The sequence below is a fragment of the Otolemur garnettii genome, unplaced genomic scaffold (genome assembly GCF_000181295.1).
Source record: "Otolemur garnettii isolate 467f Iridium unplaced genomic scaffold, OtoGar3 scaffold00217, whole genome shotgun sequence".
Classification (NCBI taxonomy): Eukaryota; Metazoa; Chordata; class Mammalia; order Primates; family Galagidae; genus Otolemur; species Otolemur garnettii.
In genome coordinates, this window is record NW_003852612.1 from 1,325,740 (window position 1) to 1,346,186 (window position 20,447).

A 20,447-nucleotide genomic window follows, 5' to 3' on the forward strand; every position below is an offset into this window, starting at 1 on the left:
AACAGTTGATAATTAAATAACATACTTATAAACCATTACTCCAAGTAGTCTCAAGGGAAATTAGAAAATATTTTGAACTAAACACATATGAAAACACAACATATTAAAACATGTGCTATGCAACCAAAGCAGTGATTAGAGGGAAATTCATAGTTTTTGCGGCTCATATTCAAAAATGATTTCACTCAATAATTTAAACTTCCACCTTAAGAAATTAGCAAAGCAAATAAAAAGTAAAGAAAAAGAAAAGGAGGAAATAATAAAGAGCAGAAAACAATAAAATTAAAAGGAGAGAGATAATATAGAAAATAAATGAAAGCAAAAGCTGGTTCTTTGAAAATATTAATGAAAGTAATAGCTAGATTAACAATGAAAAAAGAGAGGCCACAAATTATGAATTTCAGGAGTTAAAGAAAAATGAAGGAGAAAGTGTTTGTGACTTTGAATTAGGCAAAAGCACAATTCACAAAAGATGGTAATCAACTGGACTTAAGCAAAATTAAAAACTTTTTTAGGAAAAAAAAAAAGATGTTTCAGGGCGGCACCTGTGGCTCAAAGAGTAGGGTGCCGGCTCCATATGCTGGAGGTGGCGGGTTCAAACCCGGCCCTGGTCAAAAACTGCAAAAAAAAAAAAAAAAAAAAAAAAGATAAAAAAAAAGATGTTGCAAAGGAAAAGGCAACCTACAAACTGGGACACTGATATTGCAAATCACATCTCCACTGAAGGACTTGTATCCAGAATCCAATATAAAGAGCTCTTAGTCTCAAGATTAAGAAAGGAAATAATACAATTGTTTAAAGGCCCAAAAGATTTAAGGATACATTTCACCGTGGAAATGTACAATCACAAAACTGATAGTACAAAGATTTGGCAAGGATGTGCTTCATTCAACTAGAGGTCTCATGCATTGCTAAAGGGGGTGCACAAGGGCGCAGTCCCTTAGAAAACAGTTTAGCCATTTCTTATAAAATTAACCATGTACTTATCGTGATTCAGCATTTCCCCAACTAGGTATTTAGCCTAGAAAAATACAATCTTAGGTTCACACAAAAACCTGTTCACATGTGTTTATAGCTGTTCTATACTGCCAAAAACAGGACAAAGGTCCTTCAGTGAGCAGATGCCTATTGTATACTGATATGGCTAAGATTTAAAGTAAGAATGAATCTTCTATTTGCGAGACTGTGAAAAGTATATTCTTGTAATTGTTTTATTTTATTATTATTAATCTTACTGTGCCTCATTTATAAATTAAACATTATCATAGATACATATGTATAGCAAAAAAAAACCAGTGTGCCCTATCCGAGGTTTCAGGCATCCACTGGGAGGTCTTAGAACACATCTCCTGTGGATAAGGAGGACTCCTGCCAAGTGTAAAGGGGATGAATCTATTCATACATGCAACATCTTGCATGAACCATAAAAGCACTTTGCTGAATAAAAGAAGCTGATCTTTAAGTCCACATAATGAATAATTCCATTTATATAACATTCTGGAAAAGCCTTGACTACAGGTACAGAAAACAGATCTGTGGCAGCAGCGATTTGGGGTCGAGAAATGTTTGACTATGGGCAAGTGGACCAAGAGAGTGTTCTGGGTGATAGCACTGTTATACCCTGACTGTGCTGTTGGTTACATGAGTCTGTGCATCTTTTAAGGCTCAAAAAACTATACCAAAGTGGAGCAATTTTACTGTAGAAAAATTTAAAAAATTTTTTTTAAACTTTTCTTAAAAAGGTAGGACTCCATATTCTGTTCCTGTTGCTGTCACTGTGACTGCTTGCTCAGTTGGAAGGCTGGGACTTTGCTAAGCCCCACACAACCCAGTTCTGCCCCTTAGCAGGAATCCAAATGCTGTGATCTAGTATGTATGGCCAGCACGTGAGAGCCCTGGGGCATGTGTGCCTACCTTGGGAGAACAGTTACCAGCAAGCTGGCGCGTCAGAAAGCCCGACTGCTGCACTTGAGTGCGAATCTTCACTATAAAAAGATGAATTGAGATCAGGGAAGCGTATGCTCCGATCTTGCACTTAGCAATGACTTCTACCCATGTTATGGTTGCCAAATTTAGCAAACAAAATTACAGGCTCTCCTGTTAAATTTGAGCTTCGGATAAGTAATAGGCAGTTTTTAGTATGTATATATACATATATGTGTATGTATATATATTTATACGGTGGCCATAAAGTTCTTGTGCCATTTAAAATAGCATATATGTATATATATCCCAAATACTGTGTGGTCCTGTATTTTAAGTGGTAACCCTATCTCATGAGACTGAACAAATAGTAAATAAAGTTTCCTTTGTTCGTGGTCCTTATTAGTTCTTTGGGACTGATTTAGGCCAAGTTCATGTGCTCACTCATGTTCATGCCTTTGTTCCCTCACAGTGTGGGTGTATTGAGCACCTGCTGTCCATCGAGCCTCTGAGCAATACAGACACATAGTGAACAGCCTCAGTCTTCAAGATCGAAAAGCTGAAATCTAGATTGTCACTGATTCTGGCCTCCAGATTCCCCTGAGCACCCAAAACCTGGGCTGCCTTTGGATTTTTCCACTATGTAAGATAAAATTCAGCCCAGAGAAGCTGAACACACCCAGCATGAGTCAGAGGGTCCTGGGTAGGAAAGGGCTGCTCCCAGTTGGCTGGAGATGCAGCCAGTGGGCCCAGTTGAGCCCGCTCCACATAGCCCAGTGACACTGTTGAGAAGGGGCCCTTGAAACTCTGATTAATGGTGAGGGAGAGGCCTGGAGCTGGCTGCAGAGTACTTTCCCATTAAGAAGCCTCCCTCCAACTGGCCGTTTGGCTCTGAGCCTGCCCATTAATCACCTCAAGGTAAAGTCTGGGATGACTGGGATAATGCACTTCCATCCTCCCCAGTGAGTCTGGGTCCCCAGACAGCTCCAGGCCACATGGAACATGTATCACCCCCATCCCTCACTTTGTGCTTCTCCTTGGGAGTGCTGGCCAGCACCCTTGTTCTCAGTCATGGAAGGCAGGGTGCGTTGTGGTGCTCAGGGTTCATCCTGACCCTCCAAGCACCACTAGAAGCAGACCAGTGTCAGGATCCTTCCCCTTCTCAGAGCCCCCCAAGCCTGGAGGCTTCCATTTCGTCCTCCACCTCTGGATGGCCAGGATCCTTAAGTGAGAGAGTTAAGTGGTGGCAAAAGAAGTGTGAACTAACCCAATGATCTTTAGATACAACTAAAACTGGTTAGATGGTTTGTTATTATCAATGTATAGAATTCCTCAAATGTCAGAGTGGGACTAACCCACACAAGGGAAACTGACAATTACAGTGAGGAAGAGACATAAATAGATACATGAATGGGTAGTCTGGCGGATGGGCAAATGGATGGATAGATAGATGGGTGATAGATGTCTCCCTTGAAAGCCCAAATATGAGACCTTCCTAAACACGTTGTTGTGCCTTTTTGTCTTCAACAATTAGTTTTTATACTTTGGAAAAAGTGGACCAGTTGGTTTGACTTTAATTTCTAATTAATGTTTCTATCTAGTCGTTGTGTATCAAGCTACATGATGAGACACCCCATGGATATCTAAATTAAAAAAGCAATGGCAACCTATCTTTTAATGCCATCAAAATACTTGCAAGCATTTTCAGTTGCAAGATCCTCATCATCACTGTGATGCTAGAATTTATCTGGTGCTTTCCACTCATGTGTCTTTGAATATGTTTTTGAGTAAGACTGACTTCATTTCTCATACCTGATAACTGAATAGCTTGCTTATCATGATCTCACAATAATTATTTCACTCGTTTAACATTGTGCCACAGAAAGTGCACACAGTAGAGCTATAATCTCAAAAGTCACTGCTGTTTCATAGCCAGTATTTGGGACTAACTTTATAGGAAGCTTTATGCCAAGTGCATGAGGAATATCTTTTGCTTGTGGGCCATCTCTGAAGAGGAAATAATGCAAACTCCCCTCAACAATTTATTCCAAAGCAATTGCATTTTTTCTCTCTTCTGACCCTCATGTTTATAAGGCATGTACCAGCACACCTGGCTGTGACTTTCCACATGGCTTTAAACCATTCCTTATGTCCTCTACCCCTTTCCCAGAGTTGGGGGGAGACATAGGCCATCACCATGGGTCTCCTCTATGGAGTGAGTGTATTGGGAACTTCTGGCTGGGCCTCTGAAAATTAGTGCTAACTTTTGATTCATTCATAGTCTGTGCTGGGGGAAAGAATGGCCATTGGTCTGTGATCACTGAACCAGGAACTGGGTTCTATGCTACTCATTTTGGGGGATCATCTGGATCTAGGAATATTGACTCACTGGGGTACAAAGTTTAAGGGCTTTTAGTTTCCCACTAACTAACCCCAGCTGTGTTGTGTTGGCTGCTCTTTTCCTGTGGTGGGACAGATTGCTAGGAAGGGGACAGGCTGGCAGTGCAATGTTGACTGTCATTCACAGCAATAGTTCCACCAAAGTTGTGGCAGTGTGCATAGAGAGCTGGTGGGCAGGAGAGTGAAGCAGACAGCTGGGGCTGGAGGCTTACAGGGATTCCACAGTGTGGGGGGCTTTCTGACATCAATTTTGGAATTGCTACCAAATGCCCAGAGCCCCTCAGCATCATTCGCTCAGGTGATATGCTCCAAAGTAATCACCTCAAGCATGCAACTGGGCTTTCATGAATCTCTAATCTCTAATAGAGCAACTATGCAAAGTGTCAGCCCTATTTTTAAAATGAGAAAATTGAGACTCAGAGGAGTCAAATCACTTCCCCAAGGTCATACAGGTAACAAAGAGCACAGCCAAAGTCAAACCTGGATGAGTCCAATATAGAAGCTGGCCCAGGGTCTTTTGACTGTACTGAACTGCTACAGTCTCTCCTCCCATGTGGCCTGGGCTCTAGTAGTGGCAGTCACCTCCTCCCTGGACCATATTGCTGCCCCTCGACTCCATTGGCGTGGAGAGGAAACCATTCTGGAATCCTACCAGCCCCAGGCTGAAAGACAAATCCACTTCTGCAACAGAAAGTTAAAGCTACTGGCTCCCCACTTCCAGAAGAAGGGGTATTCCCATTTCCAAGGAGTGCCACAGAGTCTCCAGACTGTGGGTGACCAGACACTCACTCAGAGCCCTTCTGATCTGGCATGAGTTGGCCTGGGAATTGCATGGGTACTCCCAGGCAGGCCACCTGAGGGCAATGAGAGGCGTACACTCCCGCTGAAGCAGCAAACACAGCAGAGAGGGGGAAGAGATGAAACCTTTAGCCAAAGTCCCCAGAGGGGTCGGTAATGCAGATAGCCCACTGACCTGTTAGTGGGAGGGACCACGTACAAACAGAGGTCCCTGAAGAAAACATTGCAGCTTGGCCCATTGGTGGTTCACTCCACTGCCCGGGGGCCAACGTGTAGGACGCTCATTTCATGGATGCACTGTTTACATGTATGTATGTATCCAGTTAGGTGTAAATAGCATGAATTTTAATGATGTTTAAATTGTATTATTAGGACTTTTTAACTGTAACAACTCGGCAGTTGACAATGAGAGAGAGACCAAAAGAAAGTTCACAGGGCACACACGATGCCACAAGCCAGTTCACTAGATCTGGGTGACCCTGAGCAGATGGTGACAGGGACAGGAATTTGTTGTTCCTTTGCTCCTTTAGGCCACATGTACTGCGAACATCTTGCCACATTGAGTGTTAAGTCAAGAGTACAAGGAAAGGTTTTTTCCTCCAGCATCACCTAGGAATGTTAGCTGACTTTGTTCCCTGGTCCTCTGCAAAGAAGCAGTGAGCTCTCCTGCCCTGGAGGACTGCTGTGGTGGCCCTGGGAGGCTAGATCTGACCGCTAGAAGTTTTCCACCATGGGTGCTCACTTGGAAATCTAACCCTGTGTAAGATGCACCTCCACTCTTCCCCAAGGGTAGGTAGCTAGGAGCTGTACTCCAACAGGTGGGCCCCACACAGGACTCTGCACTGGGTCCGCTATCAACCATTCTCCCAAGAGGGTGTGGCAGTGAAGAAAAATGCACAGAGAACTCCCCAACATGATGTGAGGTGGCCTGGGCATCTCACAGGAGCTACCTGTCCCCTGGATCTCCAGGATAAGGCTGTTCCCACGTGCCATCTCCCCAGCCTCACACTCACCCACACATCCTTAAATCACCCTTCACAGGTGTGTCAGGCCCTTGCTTCATAGAAGGACCTTTCCTCTGCTGTGTCTTTCCATCCTCACAACTCTCTTCTGAGGTGGAGTGTTCTTCCCATTCCATGGATGCGAGCGGTGGTGGGAGGTACTAGTAGTTTGCCCAAGCTCCTTATTCCAGAACTTCTGGGGAGTGACTATTCTTCCCATTACATCAGAACTCCCATCCCCATGCCTGTAAAGCAACAACTAGAGCATCTACATAAAAATTATCAGCTTCACTTCATTTGGCAATTATCTGGTTAATCTGATCAACACAGCTCTAAGTACCTTACTGGGATATTATACATTTATAGCTGTGTCTGCCCCTGATATTATTTACTTCTCTATCCTTAGCTCCAGGACGGCTCTGCACATGTGCTGCCTGGGAAGCCGTTAGCTGTCAAACTGCACCCTGTCCCCCTGAGGATAATAAGAATTCAACTTTTATTTGGAGCAAAAGTTCCCAGGGGGGTCACATGACCCAATAACAAAAGATTATGATTTCTTATTGGTTTAATAGCATCTATTTTGTAATTCTGAATGTACTCTGTTTTAATTGGATTTGTTAAAGGAACAAAAGGGAATAGGTGCCTTACAATTAAAATAAAATATTAAGATTATTAGTTTAACAGACTAGAAATTGCCTTGTTCATATGGTTGAAACACACAAGCCAAGCTCCACACAAGCAAAAGCCAAAGAACCAAAGAACCAAAGGTGGACCCGGCACCTTCAAACCCCGTGGGATGAACGTTGATTATGTTTCAGATGATATATGTTAAGTACAACTACGACCAGACAGATGTTACTTTATTTTCTCCATGCAGATAAGGAAACCAGGGCACTGAGAGGTGGCTTGGTGGGGTGGGAGCATGGGCTTTGCCCCAGCTGGTCACCCAGCTCCCACTTTGCCTTCCCTGGACAATCTCTGAGCCTCACTGAGCTCCAGCTCCACCTCTGTATAGAGGGTGATCAAAGAGGCTGCTTCCTGGGGGTCTGGCAAGGCAATATGTGGGCTGAGGCAGCCTTTGTGGTGACTTTGTTGAGGGGTTCCAACTGGGTAGAAACCTGCTCTGTATCCATGGCCCAGGGTATTTACAGAGCATGTTTTGCCTCCATGGGCACAAGCTTTGGGTTAACTTATCCTGGAGGGCGAAGGGACATGTAGCTCCTTGGAGTTGCAAGGGCCCCTTCTCATGGTATTGGTTGGGGGGAGGGGTTCTCCTCCGCACATGGCCTGTGGTGTGTGCATTTTCCTGCACCATGACACCTTCTGGGGAGAATGGCTCACAGTAGACACAGCACAGAGTCCTGCGTGGAACCCACCTGCTAGAGGAAAGCTGGCGGACAGGGTGGACAGTGGCTGTCTCTGCACCTTCCTTCTTTCCTAGAGACTGAGGCTCAAACCCAGAAGGCACGTGCAGCTTTGGTGCCAGTCACAGTAGCTGTGTGGCTTTCTAAGTCCCTGTTTTATTGCCTGGGAGTGTTAATTCACGGTTCACGTAACATCTGTGCAGTTCCATAGCATTCGTTCATAAGTGTGTTGAGCACCTCCTGCGTGCCAGGCCCTTTACAAAGCAGTGACGCTACATTGTGATAAGTACATTGAAATTAGCTTCCTGCCTTCAGATTGTATATACAGATTACACGTGTATACCCCCCCTACAGCCCAGGCATTTTACAGACATTATAAATGACGCTTACAATCATGTGTTGATTTCATCTCCACTAGACAGATACAACAACTGAGGCTCAGAGAGGCCAAGGGACTTGTGCAAAGTCCCAGAGGCTAAGTGGAGGGCCTACATTTTCCTGCAATACCTGTTAGGGAAATAGAGACTTCCAGAGTATGTTCCAGTGTGCTCCTCTCTGCAAGGCCCAGCTCAGCCTAGGACTTAACCCCTTGTGAGTGTGCCTCGGTATTCAATATAACTTGTAGAAGGAGTTTACCCCCAGACTTCTCAAAGGCGGGTTGTTATCCAAATCCCACCACAGTTAGCAATAATCAGGTTTGGTCTGCTGAAGTCACGTTCGTAGGCTCAGCCCTCCTGAATGAACAAGCACTCACATTTCAGTTTCCGTAGGGTGAAGACGAACAGTTCAAAATTGGTCTTCACCTGCTTGTAGAGCAGCAGAAGGAGATCCAGGCTTTGGAGGATCCAGCATGATCCCAGCTCTGCTGCTTGCTCACACCTCCTTCCCCAAGCTTGCCCAGGTCCCCAGCAGGGAGGACACCAGGCCATGCCCCCAGCTGCTGCCCTTCCTGGCTGGGACTCAGGGCAGCTTCCTCCTTCTCTAAATAATGCATTAGCTCCTGTCTGGGGGTTGTAAGTAAAGCACACTAGGAGAACACACATTTCCAAAGCTACTCACTCAAAGGAGGGGAAGGAAAAAATGAAAGTTCAGAAGAGTTGGTTGTTTGGCACAGTTTGATACATGCAGGGCCACCACCAGAGAGAAAACTTACCCTGTTAGTTGTTCCTGCTCCACTGTGAAGCTTTGTCTCCAGGCAACAAGGGAGTCTGAGACCAGGAATTAATTAGCATAATCTTGACGCCAGTCTGCAAAGTGAAAGGACACAGGCTGGAAAGGTCTCCAGGACACACAGACTTCCGGTCAAGCCTTGCTTGCCCCCCAAGCAGAGGGAACCGGGGGGCTCAGATCCTGTGATTCCTGTAGTTAAATTGAACTGGGGTTTTTCTCCCAGTTCATCCTGAGGCTTAGAGGATCAGAAGGAAGCTGGCTTTTCAGAGCAATTGCTTGAAGCAGTTGGAAAGAAACCAGGCATTTCCCTTTGAAAGGATGTGTATTTCCTTTCCGTCGCATCCAGTCCCATGAAATACCACTCCATTTCCTTCTAATTTGCCCGAATGTTATTTTTCTGCTCTTTGGTGTTTGAGAGCAGTGTTGTTTGTATGTTTTGAATTTAATTATTTCTAGCTGTTTCGTTTCTCTTTGTAACCTATGAAATCAGGGTAATTTTAATACTCGTAAAATCATACAATTCTGTAATCATTCTTTTCCCTCAGTTGGTAGTATATCATTAAATCTGGCACGTGGTTTCTAAAATCTACATCTCGAAAGGATGCACAATCCTGAGTCTGATGTGCTTCTCATTTCCTGTGGCCTCCAATGTGACACTATTGTGAATAAGACGGCCACGAAGATAGTTGTGCATTTATCGTCTTTTTCTCCCTGTTTTTTCCCTTACATTAAGTTTCCAGAAATTGATAAAATGACTAAAAGAAGTTAAGGATTAAAGTTATTATGCAAAGGATAAAACATGGTTAAAAAAAAAAAAACCGGAGGCTCGGCGCCTGTGGCTCAAGTAGGTAAGGCGCCAGCCACAAACACCTAAGGTGGTGGGTTCGAATCCAGCCCTGGGCCTGCCAAACAACAATGATGGCTGCAACCAAAAAAAAATAGCCAGGCATTGTGGCGGGCGCCTGTGGTCCCAGCAACTTGGAAGGCGGAGGCAGGAGACTCGCTTGAGCCCAGGAGTTGGAGGTTGCTGTGAGCTATGCCACGGCACTCTACCCAGGGGGACAGCTTAAGGCTCTGTCTCAAAAAAAAAAAAAAGAAAGAAAAGAAAAACTGGAAAATATGTATGTAGAAATAAAAACGCTTTAAATTTCTCCACTCAGCCATGAGTTAAAAAATGAACACAACAGCTGTCAAATGAAAGAAGTAATTTTCAATAGAAAATAATTCTAAGCAATAAAAAGTTTGGAAAGTACCAAAAAGCAAAATGAGATAACTTCCATGTAGAAATAAAAATAAGATAAATCGGCAAATAAGAGAGAATTAACTATAACTTTCCGAATACATAAACAGCACTGCTATTTTATAGTTTTAGTCCAAAAATAAAATAAATCATTTAATTGAAATAGTAAATGGACTTAAATGAATTAGTGAATGAAGATAACTAGAAAATTTTAAATTCCCCATAACTTTACTACCCAGTATATTTCTAATTACAATATATATATGAAAATACATAAATTAGAAAATACATAAATGAGAAAATAATGTAAAAATGATAAAACACCTATGGAAAAATAAGATAAATATTTTAAACAAGAAAAAATCCAAGAAGATAAATATATTCTAAAGCGTAGATATGCAAAACCTTATAAAAATTAAAACCACTTGTGATCTTGGCATCTAGATGTAACTTTGTATTTGTAGAAACATCCAGACTTTTAATACTTATACAGCATCAGGTTATAGCATGGTTATGCAATAACAGTGTGATATATTTATTAATGTTCATTTTTTTTTAACTAAATGCCTCGAAATATATATCAATGACTAGTGTGTCAGGTAGCTGGCCTTTAGTGTAATCAAGATCAGGATTTTTTGGTTTGTTTGCATTCATTTTATTTTCTCCTACAGAAGAAAAAGCCTGGTTGTCAGTCAGGGCCCTTGGTCAGGGGCTGGTCCAGCAGGTCCTGAATAGCTCAGCCTGTGAGTTCCTATAGACACCAGCTCTGGGCCAGGCCTTGGGGTGGACACCAACAGTGAACTTCTCACTCCCTTATCCCCTGCCTCTGTTTCCTCATCTGCAAATGGAGGTAATGGAAAAATAATTATCTGTAAAGGGAAGGATAATTATTAAGTGTTGTTATTAGGTCTAGAACTGTGTGCAAGATTTCCACGTTAGGGAAATGAAGAAAAATAGGAAGTTACAGAAAGGATCAATACCCTATTACCCAAGGAGAAGTCTCTGCTTTGAAGGAATGTCTGTCTCCTTTGGATTTCGATGGACCTATTACCTAGATCTAGAAACCTGAGTCTAAGCTAAGCCAAATTTGCTTTTGAGAAGAAAAAAATGAAATGTGTTTGGCTTCTCACTGGTAGTCTTGACACACCACACTCTCTCCCCCAGCTTCCTCCAGCTCACGTGTTCCCTACCCAGGAAGCCCCCCCCCCAGGCAAAGCCGTGCACGGCCACCTGCCCTGCCTTGGGAAGTAGCCCAAACCCATTAGCAGACACGTGTTTCCAGTTGGGCAGGGTAGGTGAATTTTCCTCTTAGTGTGGTTTGTGTTCTCCTGAGGCCTCTTAGCTCAAGAAGGAAACTCCTCAGTTCCCAGCCCATTTTACTCTGCCCTCATAACTGTTCTGCAAATCAGCAGCATGATTTGTGGGAGAATTTGGAGAGGCAGTGGGATATTGAGATGTGTCTGTTTTAGCGCAGGGACCCAAGTTAACGCCTGGGCCCTTCTAACCTGCCATGTTAGAGCTAGACCTAGCCCCCCAGCCCTAGAAGCGAGGATGCAGGTGGCTTTTGACTCCAGACTCCTTCCTGGCTCAGAGTTAGCAGATTCTATCTAGATGGGTCCTTCAGCAGAGACCCTTTGTTCTGGGGGCTAATCCTCCCTCTGAAGGGCCACCTGCAGGCCTCCCTCCCAGCCCCTCCAGAGAAGGTGGAAAGCTTCTAGGATGTGCCTTTGGCTGCCTCCTCGGGGCCCACTCTGGGGGCCTGGCTTCAGGGAGTAGTGGAGCTGGTTAGGTGGAGGGACAATGACACTGTGGAGCTCAGGGTAGAGAAGGCCCCAGGACCACAAATAAATAGCACCTAACCTTATAAAGCACATCTAGAGAGTGAAAGAAGAGGTTCGATTAAAAACGAAACAGCATGGATAAAACTCATTCCTTCAAATAAGGCAGAATTTGAACCAAGTGTAGCTGTTGACCACACACAAAGCTCAGATTTGGAGATAATCTTCTGACTTTGAAAGTAATCTAACAGAGGCTAGGTAACCACTCTGAGTGGTGAGGGGATGGGTGCACTGACGTGATGTCCTCTGTGCCCTCACCCACACTAGTCCTGGCTGGGTGGGCCTAGTAACCACCATGTCCTCACTGGCTTCATCTGAATTCTGTTCTGCTCCATTCCACCCCTAATTTCCCAAAGGCCCAAACTCCTGCTGCCCAGCTCAGTATAGAGTCCAGTAAGCCCTGAGGAGCTCTTCACAGCTGTCACTGCTGGGCTGACCAACAGGCAATCCAATTCACAGGTTGCACAAATATTCTGAGATGACCCAGAAGGGTCCTGGTGGGAACAAGCAGGTCTTGGCTCTCCCCACCTCCCCGCCCCCACGCTCTTCTTCCCACAGTGGAAGGGAATCACCCCTGCTCTTGACTAGCACCAACATCCACCAGAACCATGTCCACTGAGGGAGCTCCATGCCCACACTTGCACCAGCCTTTTCCAGACCCATGGCCGCACTAGCTCCCCCCACACTCCTGGGTGACAGGTGTGATCAGGGTGTTGGAAATAGAAGATAATTGTTCAAAGTTGCTTGGGGTCTCACTGAAGGGCCCCCAGTCCAGTGGTGAGGGTAGACTTTGGATCAAGGTGTCCCTGACTTCAAAACGGAGTTCTTTTCCACTCTGCCTCCCCCAGTCCTCAGGAGGGCTTCAGAAAGCCAAGAGCCATTCTGGCATCTTATTTAATATCAGCTTACATGGTAATGGGAGATGATGGACCCTGCAGTTTACCAGCTCTTGAGGAAACACTTTTACCTAATCACTGGATATGTGCAGTATTCACGTAGACCATTTCTAGACTTCTGCGCTTGCCTTCAGATTAATATGATTTTAAAACACGATTTTAAAAAGTAGAACTCACCTTTGGTTAGGTGTTTCACAGGTAACGGTGTTCTTTGATGGTACCAGAGATGATAGATCTTCCTTGGAGGTCATAGCTGATGAAATGAGCAGGTGTTGATGAAATGAGTCTTTCTTCTGCGTACCATTCCACCTGATGGCAACATCACAAATGACCACAGGCAAAATTCTAGAACCTTTTCTGAAAGGGAGGCTAGCAGTAGCTGCTTCTCACTTCCAGGACCCTGACAGGCAGTTAGCTCTTTTCGCTGCCCTATCAACTTCTAAACCAGAGGAGCAAGATCAGCAGGCTTCGGCAGACTATCTCCACATGCTCATGGTTCCAGAAGGCTCAGCACAGGTCTCTTTTCGAGGTGACAACCTTTGCTGTCTCTAGCCTGGGCTCTGCCCTCATTTACAACCTTAAAAGCAACCTGCCCTCCAGGACAGGGGTGGATGTCGGGTCACAGACAGAGCCTGAGAATCAGAACTTGACTTGAGCCATTTGCAAGCTAAAGTAATAAATCTGTCCATGTTTTGCCTCTGTTCGTTGTTTTTGTTTGCCTGGATACAATGGCCCAATTTGATGACTTCTCTGTTAGAGTGTAGAGTGGAAGAGGTGAATCCCAGCCTGGGAGTTGCTTTCTGCTTGCAGAAAATCTGCCAAGTAAAGAATTGAGTGCAGAGGGATGGGGGTGGGGTGGGTGATGTGATAGGGGGTCTGTGCTGGGAAGATGGAGAGGCACTGTCCCCATGGGGGCACCCAGGCAGCCAGGCCTTGCCCAGACGTGGGTCTGAGGAATCCTGGTGCAGTCCACAGGGATGGGGCAGAGTGTATGTGAACGTGGGGAACAGGGTCTGTGAGCCCCTGGGCAAAGGGTTAGGATGGAGTGAGGGAAGGTGATCTGGCTTGGTGTGTTGGAACACCTTCACAGGAACCTGGTCTTGTTAGGAAGAAAACAGCTGGAAAAAGAACCGAGGGGCAGTGTGAAGGCTGAGGAAGTGACTCTACACATAAATCCTGCTGCTGAACACAAGGGACGTTTCAGGTGGAGAGGGAGGCCCTCCCTGCGCTCTCCCCAACATTGCATTTTGCTATACTTTTAAATTCCTTTCTTCTGAATGGTCAGCGATGGTACATCATTGGCTCCGTGTGTGTCTCAGTTGTCAAAGTGTAAATTGGCACGGCCTTTTAAGAGAACAATTCAACCTAAGGTAGCCAAATTGGAGATGCTCATACTTTTAACCCAGTAGCACCATGGCTAGAACCCTCTCTCATGGATGCACTTACAGATGTACCCACAGGTGGTCATGGAAGCGTGGGCTGTGAAGACAAAGCCCCACAGGCCAGGACAGTCTGTCATGGCCCGCCCGCCCATGCAGTGGCATCCTCAACTCCAGAAATGGGATGTGACAGAGCACCGTGCACAGGTCCCCCAGGAGTGCCAAGAAGCACATGGGGCTGGGTGGGGAACCAAGTGTTTGATATGATCCCATGAGTATCAGTGGTTTATTCTTAACAATAACAACCAAAACTACGTAGACAGGCATATGGGTAAGAGTGTTCTGGAATGATATGCTAGAAGCTATTGATGGTAAGCAGTGGAGTGGAGACACATCGTATGGCCTTCCAGGTTGAGGGCATGTTTTTACCATGTGCATACAGACGTCCTCATGCCAAAAGGTCGGGGCAACAGGGTAAAGAAGGCCAGCGTGGCCCTGAGAATCCAGCATGGGTTGTGTGGGATGCCCTGAGCCTGTGGCTGCGTGTCCCTGGGACTTCTTGTTCTGTAGTCACACAGGAGGGATGGTGGCTGCAAAAACCTGCCATAGGGCAGGGTGGGGTCGTCTCCCTGCCCTGGCCCCTGACAGCCGAGAGCCGCGGCGTGCTTTGGGAAGTCTGTGGCTTTCCTGAATGCCCCGGCCCCATGAGGCCCCTGTTCGTGTTCATGTCTTGGGATATTTGGTCACCACCATGGTTTTCTGTCCCACAGGAGATACCCCAGCTCTGAAAGGACCATGCTGCAGAAGTGGCAGGTACAGTGGCTTCTCCAGAGGGAAACCCCCTGGGAACGCAAAGCAGAACGTAGCTCAGGCCCCAGGGATAGAAAGAAGTGCGCAGATTAACCAAGAAGGGGGCAGGATTTTTATTTTTAGTTTACCAAAGTGTGCCGACATTTCTCTGAGAAAAGTCCAGTGGACGAAGGCAAATCTTGAGCACTAGTCAGAACTAGGGAGCGAGTGTGTGTGTACACGTGTGCGCACACACACGTGTATACTGCAGGCACACACATGCCTCATCCATCAAGATGTATGTATATGTGTCGCTTTTCACTCCTGGGAAGGTACATTGGTTCCCAGCCGGGACAAGTTGGCATCCCGCCCAGGCATCTCAGTGAAAAGAAGGGACTCTCATAGGACCAATTGTGCTATTGGTCACACATATCCAGAATCCTCTCCTGGGGAGCAGACCAAGACCCCATGCAGGTCACATATCAGAGATGACAGCTGTATTGGACTGCTCATTCCCCCGGCGGCCTTGGTGAATCATTCCCACAGTCCCTTCGTCCGTTTGTGTTGATTTATGTTAGGGCAGAGGTATGGGAAGAGCAAGAGTTATCCCAACAGACAGGCACAAGGAAAAGGCAGCTCCCTGAATCCCAGAGGAAGACACAGCAGTCACCCCTGAGCACAGGCCTCTTTCTCTGTGACTAGTATGTCCCCTCAGCTTATTTTTCTAACCAGCAAAGGGTCAGCACTAAGTTCACACACAGAACTTGTGCTATTTTTTTTTATCAACATTTGAGTATGCATTCAACAGTTAATGCAAAAGATTGCTTTATCCTTGGCTTTGGATTGCTGCACTGTGTTTTATTGTCTGGCTGACTTTGCTTCCTGAATGCACTTGCTTCAGCTCAGGCTGAAATGAGCACATGACTCCCTGAGTTGGCGCTGGCTAAAACACAAGACACATGGGGAATGCTTGGGATGTGCAGGGAATGCCTGTCCTCACTGAGAGAGCCGGGGGCTCCTGCTGAGGGTGGAGGGGGAGACCCCTGAGCCCTCAGGAGAATGTCAAACCTGTTTGGTTTATCCTCTCTTCGTCTTTTCTGGTAGAGAAGAGAGATCAGCAATTTTGAGTATCTCATGTACCTCAACACCGCGGCTGGGAGGACCTACAATGACTGCACGCAGTACCCCGTGTTCCCCTGGGTCCTTGCGGACTATACCTCAGAGGTAAGGCATTCCCACAGAGACCGCCAGCTGTCCTGCAGCTTTCCTGCCAGGTGACCAGGACATTGTACATCAGTGTGCAAAGCCCCAGCTGAACCTGGGTGCCTGGGCCTGATGGCTGCTTGTGTTTTAATCTCATGGTCCCATGGCAGCCTTTGGAGCCTGCTTGCCTGGGTTTCTGCCTCACCTCCACCTGTGGAATGATGTCAAGGAACACAATTGCTAAAATAAGCACCAGAGGGTTCCTGAACTACTTTCCCCAGTAAAGGCAGTTGATCCCATCTTCTGAGATACTACCATGGGTCAACCCTTGGGAGAGATGCAGGTACCATGAGGGAGGCCGTGGCATTTGTCCCTAGAATCAACATGTGCGGGGAGGGGGGAAGAGGGGGAGAAAAAGAGAAGAGACAGAAGGAGAAAGAGACAGAGACATAGAGAGATCACACCACCCTCCCTTTAACTTGACTTCAGTGACCAAGAGATAGCATCTGGGGTTGGCCTCCACCCCTAGACCTCGGCAGGCAGGGGAAGGAGGAGGGGGAAGGCCACTCAGATGGACCAAGGTGATGTCCATGTGTACGGAACAGAAGGTGGCTTGGTCACTTGTTCAGACAATGCTGGTCGGTCCCTACCTAAGGATGCCTGGATAGCAGAACCCTAAGATTTGGGAGAGGAATACTTGGTCTTTTGTGATCTCTTGTCCCCATTAAGGATGTTGACTACAGCAAAATTTGTCTCACCACCCACAGACTGCTGCTCGCTGCACAGTGGGCCATTCGAGGCTGAGGCATTTCAAACACAAAACTTGCTCACACGTTGCAAAGTGGTGGTTTACATGCCTTTTTTATTTAGCCCATATCAAGTCTTTAAAATTTCAATTATTTATCAACATTTTCAAATTGGGAAATCTGTCTTAAAAGAATCTGGATTTCCAATATCTTTCAGAAAATCAGGCTATCTGGCAACTAGGAAGCACTGTGACCTGGTGACGTGGCTGGAGCCGAGTGTGGGTCTCCAGTGTCCTTCCCTCTCTTCCTGGGGACTTAGAAAGGGATACCTCACTCTCCTGGCTTCTTGCAGGCATTTGGGATGGTGACACTCTCAGCCCCCAGTGAAGCTGCAGGGATTCACTGTTAGTGACCAGAAAGAGGGTGACCCAGAAACACCTCCTCTGTTGTGTGTTCCCAAGGGAGAGAAAGGGGTGATAATTACAGCCTTTCACTGACCAGAAAGGCCTCCAGAAAATGAAGGTATTTCCTTCCAAGTCAGATAACTTCTAATTTCCTATAAAATCAGTTTGATTCTAAGCAAGAACTCTGAACTATGGAGGCAAATGACTCCATGAGGGCAGGAGCCAAATGCCCTATAGACGACGGGAATTCCTCTGAAAGTCTCCTTCCCATTACCGGTGGTGGTCATGTTCTGATTTGGGTCAACTTGAAACAGGTTCAGTGTGAACTCAATCTTCCCCTCCTCTTATTTTCCATCTCTCCCCTTTTAAGTCTTTCTGGATCACTGGCTTCAGGGCCATAAAACCCCAGCCTGCCAGCTAATCACTAGAAAGGGTCAGATCAAATGACAATAAACCAATAAAGAGAACCATAAAACCAAAGAGCGTGGCTCTTGGGGCACAAGAGGGTTGGGGGGAGTTAACTCCAGCTGAACATCTGCCTTCTAGACATTGAACTTGACGAATCCCAAGACTTTCCGGGATCTTTCAAAGCCCATGGGGGCTCAGACCAAGGAAAGGAAGCTGAAATTTATCCAGAGGTTCAAAGAAGTTGAGAAAACTGAAGGTGAGTAGACCCAGCTTGATTTCTCATGCAGCGCTGTTCATCAGAATGCCCTGACAGGATAGCTGGTGACGATTCAGGCCATCACCTGACCTACAAATGATTGCATTTGAATAGAGAACGCTTTAATCCAGTGCTAAGAATAGCTTGGGGGAAATTCTAAAAACTATTGATGTCTAGGTGCCACCTCTAGAAATTCTGATTTAAATAAATCTGTAATACAGCATAGCACTGGACAGAGCAGTATCGTGTTAAAAGCTGATAACGCCAGACCCAGGGGCAGGCAGTGGTGGAGGGAACCAATGTTCATTCATTCAGCCCTTTCTATATGCCGTGCATGGGTTTACCTGCATTGTTCACCTATGCCATGGCCCATTTCACAGAGAAGGAAAGTGAAACGCAAAGAGTTGAAGCAACTTGTTCAAGATCACAGCCTAGAAAGGGCGGAGCATGCATTTGTCTGGCTCTAGAACCTAGTTCCCAAACTTCCCCCATCTGCACGTCACCTTTACAAGTTTTGCCACATTCACGTGCCACCTGTGCTCTTATTGCCTTAATGTTTTTATTCAGGTCCACTTACTCCCTAAACCTCAATGAATGGATTTTTCTAAATGTGGTTCTTGAGTGTGGTGTAGCCCAGTATCTGCTGGGTGTGAGCATGTGTGAGAAACAGTCCTCAGGCATGTCCTCTTGTTGCAGGAGACATGACCGTCCAGTGCCACTATTACACACACTACTCCTCGGCCATCATCGTCGCCTCCTACCTGGTCCGGATGCCTCCCTTCACCCAGGCCTTCTGTGCTCTGCAGGTGAGCTGCCGCCTTCGACACGCACGGACACACACATCTGTATCACATAGACCAAGACATGGGCTTGAACAAAGAAGGGACCCTTCATCTAGAAACGTTGTTGTTTAAAGTGGGAAATGTTTGCCAGCAATTTCCACTTGCAAAAGGCTTCAGGATGCTGGCCCTCCAGATGAGCTCTGCATCACTTCCACCTGCACCTGAGTCTTGCAAAACACTCTAAAAAGAAAATAAAATAAGGAAAGAGATATGACAAAAAAGACTTGAATAAGATGTAGTGGAAAAGAAAAAGCTGGAATCTTTGAGACTAGCAAGGCAGGTCAAGATTAGAAAAATAAACACAAGAAGAACAATGAAAAGAATATGACATCAGAATGCATAAATCTGTGCTCAGTGTGAATTAAGAGGCTCCAAAGATAAACAAAATACTTAAAGACTGAAACGCTAAACCAGAAAAAGAAACTAACCAACTTACCATTGCACCAGCTTAGGGTTGCCGGGTTTTGCAAATAAAAGCATAGGATGCCCAGTTAAATTTGAATTCCAGATAAACTGTGATTTTCAGATAAACAATGACTTATACTAAAAATCATTGGTTGTTTATCTGAGATTCAAATTTAGCTGAGTGCCCTGTATTTTTTCACCTGGGCAGTCTGACTCCAGTGGGCGGTGGTGTCTGAGGCATGTGGAATTTGTGGGCCGAGTCTGTCCTGGACAGTGTTGTGAGTGTACCAAGAAGCTCTTTTCTCCTCTTCCCCTTCCAACCCCATCACTGGGGTCCTGCTTCCAAGAGTCACTTTATCTCAGGGATATAGCTTTTCAGTGGGGAAAACCCTCTGTAGCCCGGCTATCTCAGCCATTTTCAAAGTGAATATATAGCACAAATTTTAAGCTCATGGGCTGACCCAATCCTGACCTTACAATAGTCCTGCGGAGAGTAAGGCGTGAACCACTGTGGACAACAGGCCGCTGAACTCACAGGGACTCACTCTGACACCTAAGCTTCATCTTGGAAAGGCATGAGTGTCTCAGAAATTGTGTGCTGTGGTCCAACTGACAGAGGAAAGTGAGTCCCAATGCTGGGAGCCACTTGAAGTCCGACTGGGTCCTTGGCTTCATGCAAAAAAGAATTCAGGAGGGAGCCAATAGTATAAAGTAAAAGTGAGATTTATTCAGAAAGTATAGAAAGTCGACTCCATAGAAAAGGCAGAGGCCAGTTCTCCCTATAGAAGGGAACCAGCCCTGTGGTTCCTTTCACCCTTTTATTTAAGCAGGACTTAATTTTAAGCTAAACAAGGGGAGAATATTCATGAAGGAGCAGTCTTGGTGTTTCTCTTCCATCTTGGTTCTAACCAGTTGGAGCTTGCCCTGCCTACATCCTGTTCTGTTCAGCGTAATTTGAAACTTTGTCTTGAGACTTCATTTCTCAGTTAAGTTCTGCAGCAGCAACGCCCAGAGCAGTACCTGCCAGTTTCTTGTCTCCTAACCTCATCAGCAAGGTTACTGTTTGTGGTCACTCGGAGGACCTTGACCCTGAGAGACCAATGCCACCCTCGGGCTGCACTGAAGCCAACTCCTGAGCCATGGGTGGGAATGGGTGGGCAAGGTCAAGGTGCTTTCTCAAATAAGAAGCAAACTACTCCCTCTTGTCTTCTGTTTCTTGGCACAGCCTTCTTTCTTCTTGACGGCACGGCTCGTCTAGACATTGCATAACCCCTCTCCCTGGAAATCTGCTCAAAAATAATAAGTGTGCTTCCCCTGAGCCTTTCTCAGGCAACAAGCATTTTAAGTAAGTTTGGTTTGGAGAACAAATGGTCCCAGAGCTGTAC

The 20,447-nt window shown here is 45.8% G+C and overlaps 1 protein-coding gene across 1 annotated transcript in view; it reads left to right on the top strand.

Annotated features, from left to right (window-relative positions):
• The window catches only part of WDFY4 (WDFY family member 4), a 279,600-nt gene that overhangs the window by 225,357 nt on the left and 33,796 nt on the right, over nt 1-20,447 (top strand). Inside the window, exons 49-52 of the mRNA XM_003801656.3 lie at nt 14,780-14,822; nt 15,903-16,022; nt 17,698-17,815; nt 18,512-18,621. Of these exons, the coding sequence (XP_003801704.1) occupies nt 14,780-14,822; nt 15,903-16,022; nt 17,698-17,815; nt 18,512-18,621 (391 nt within the window). The remainder of the gene's footprint in view (nt 1-14,779; nt 14,823-15,902; nt 16,023-17,697; nt 17,816-18,511; nt 18,622-20,447) is intronic.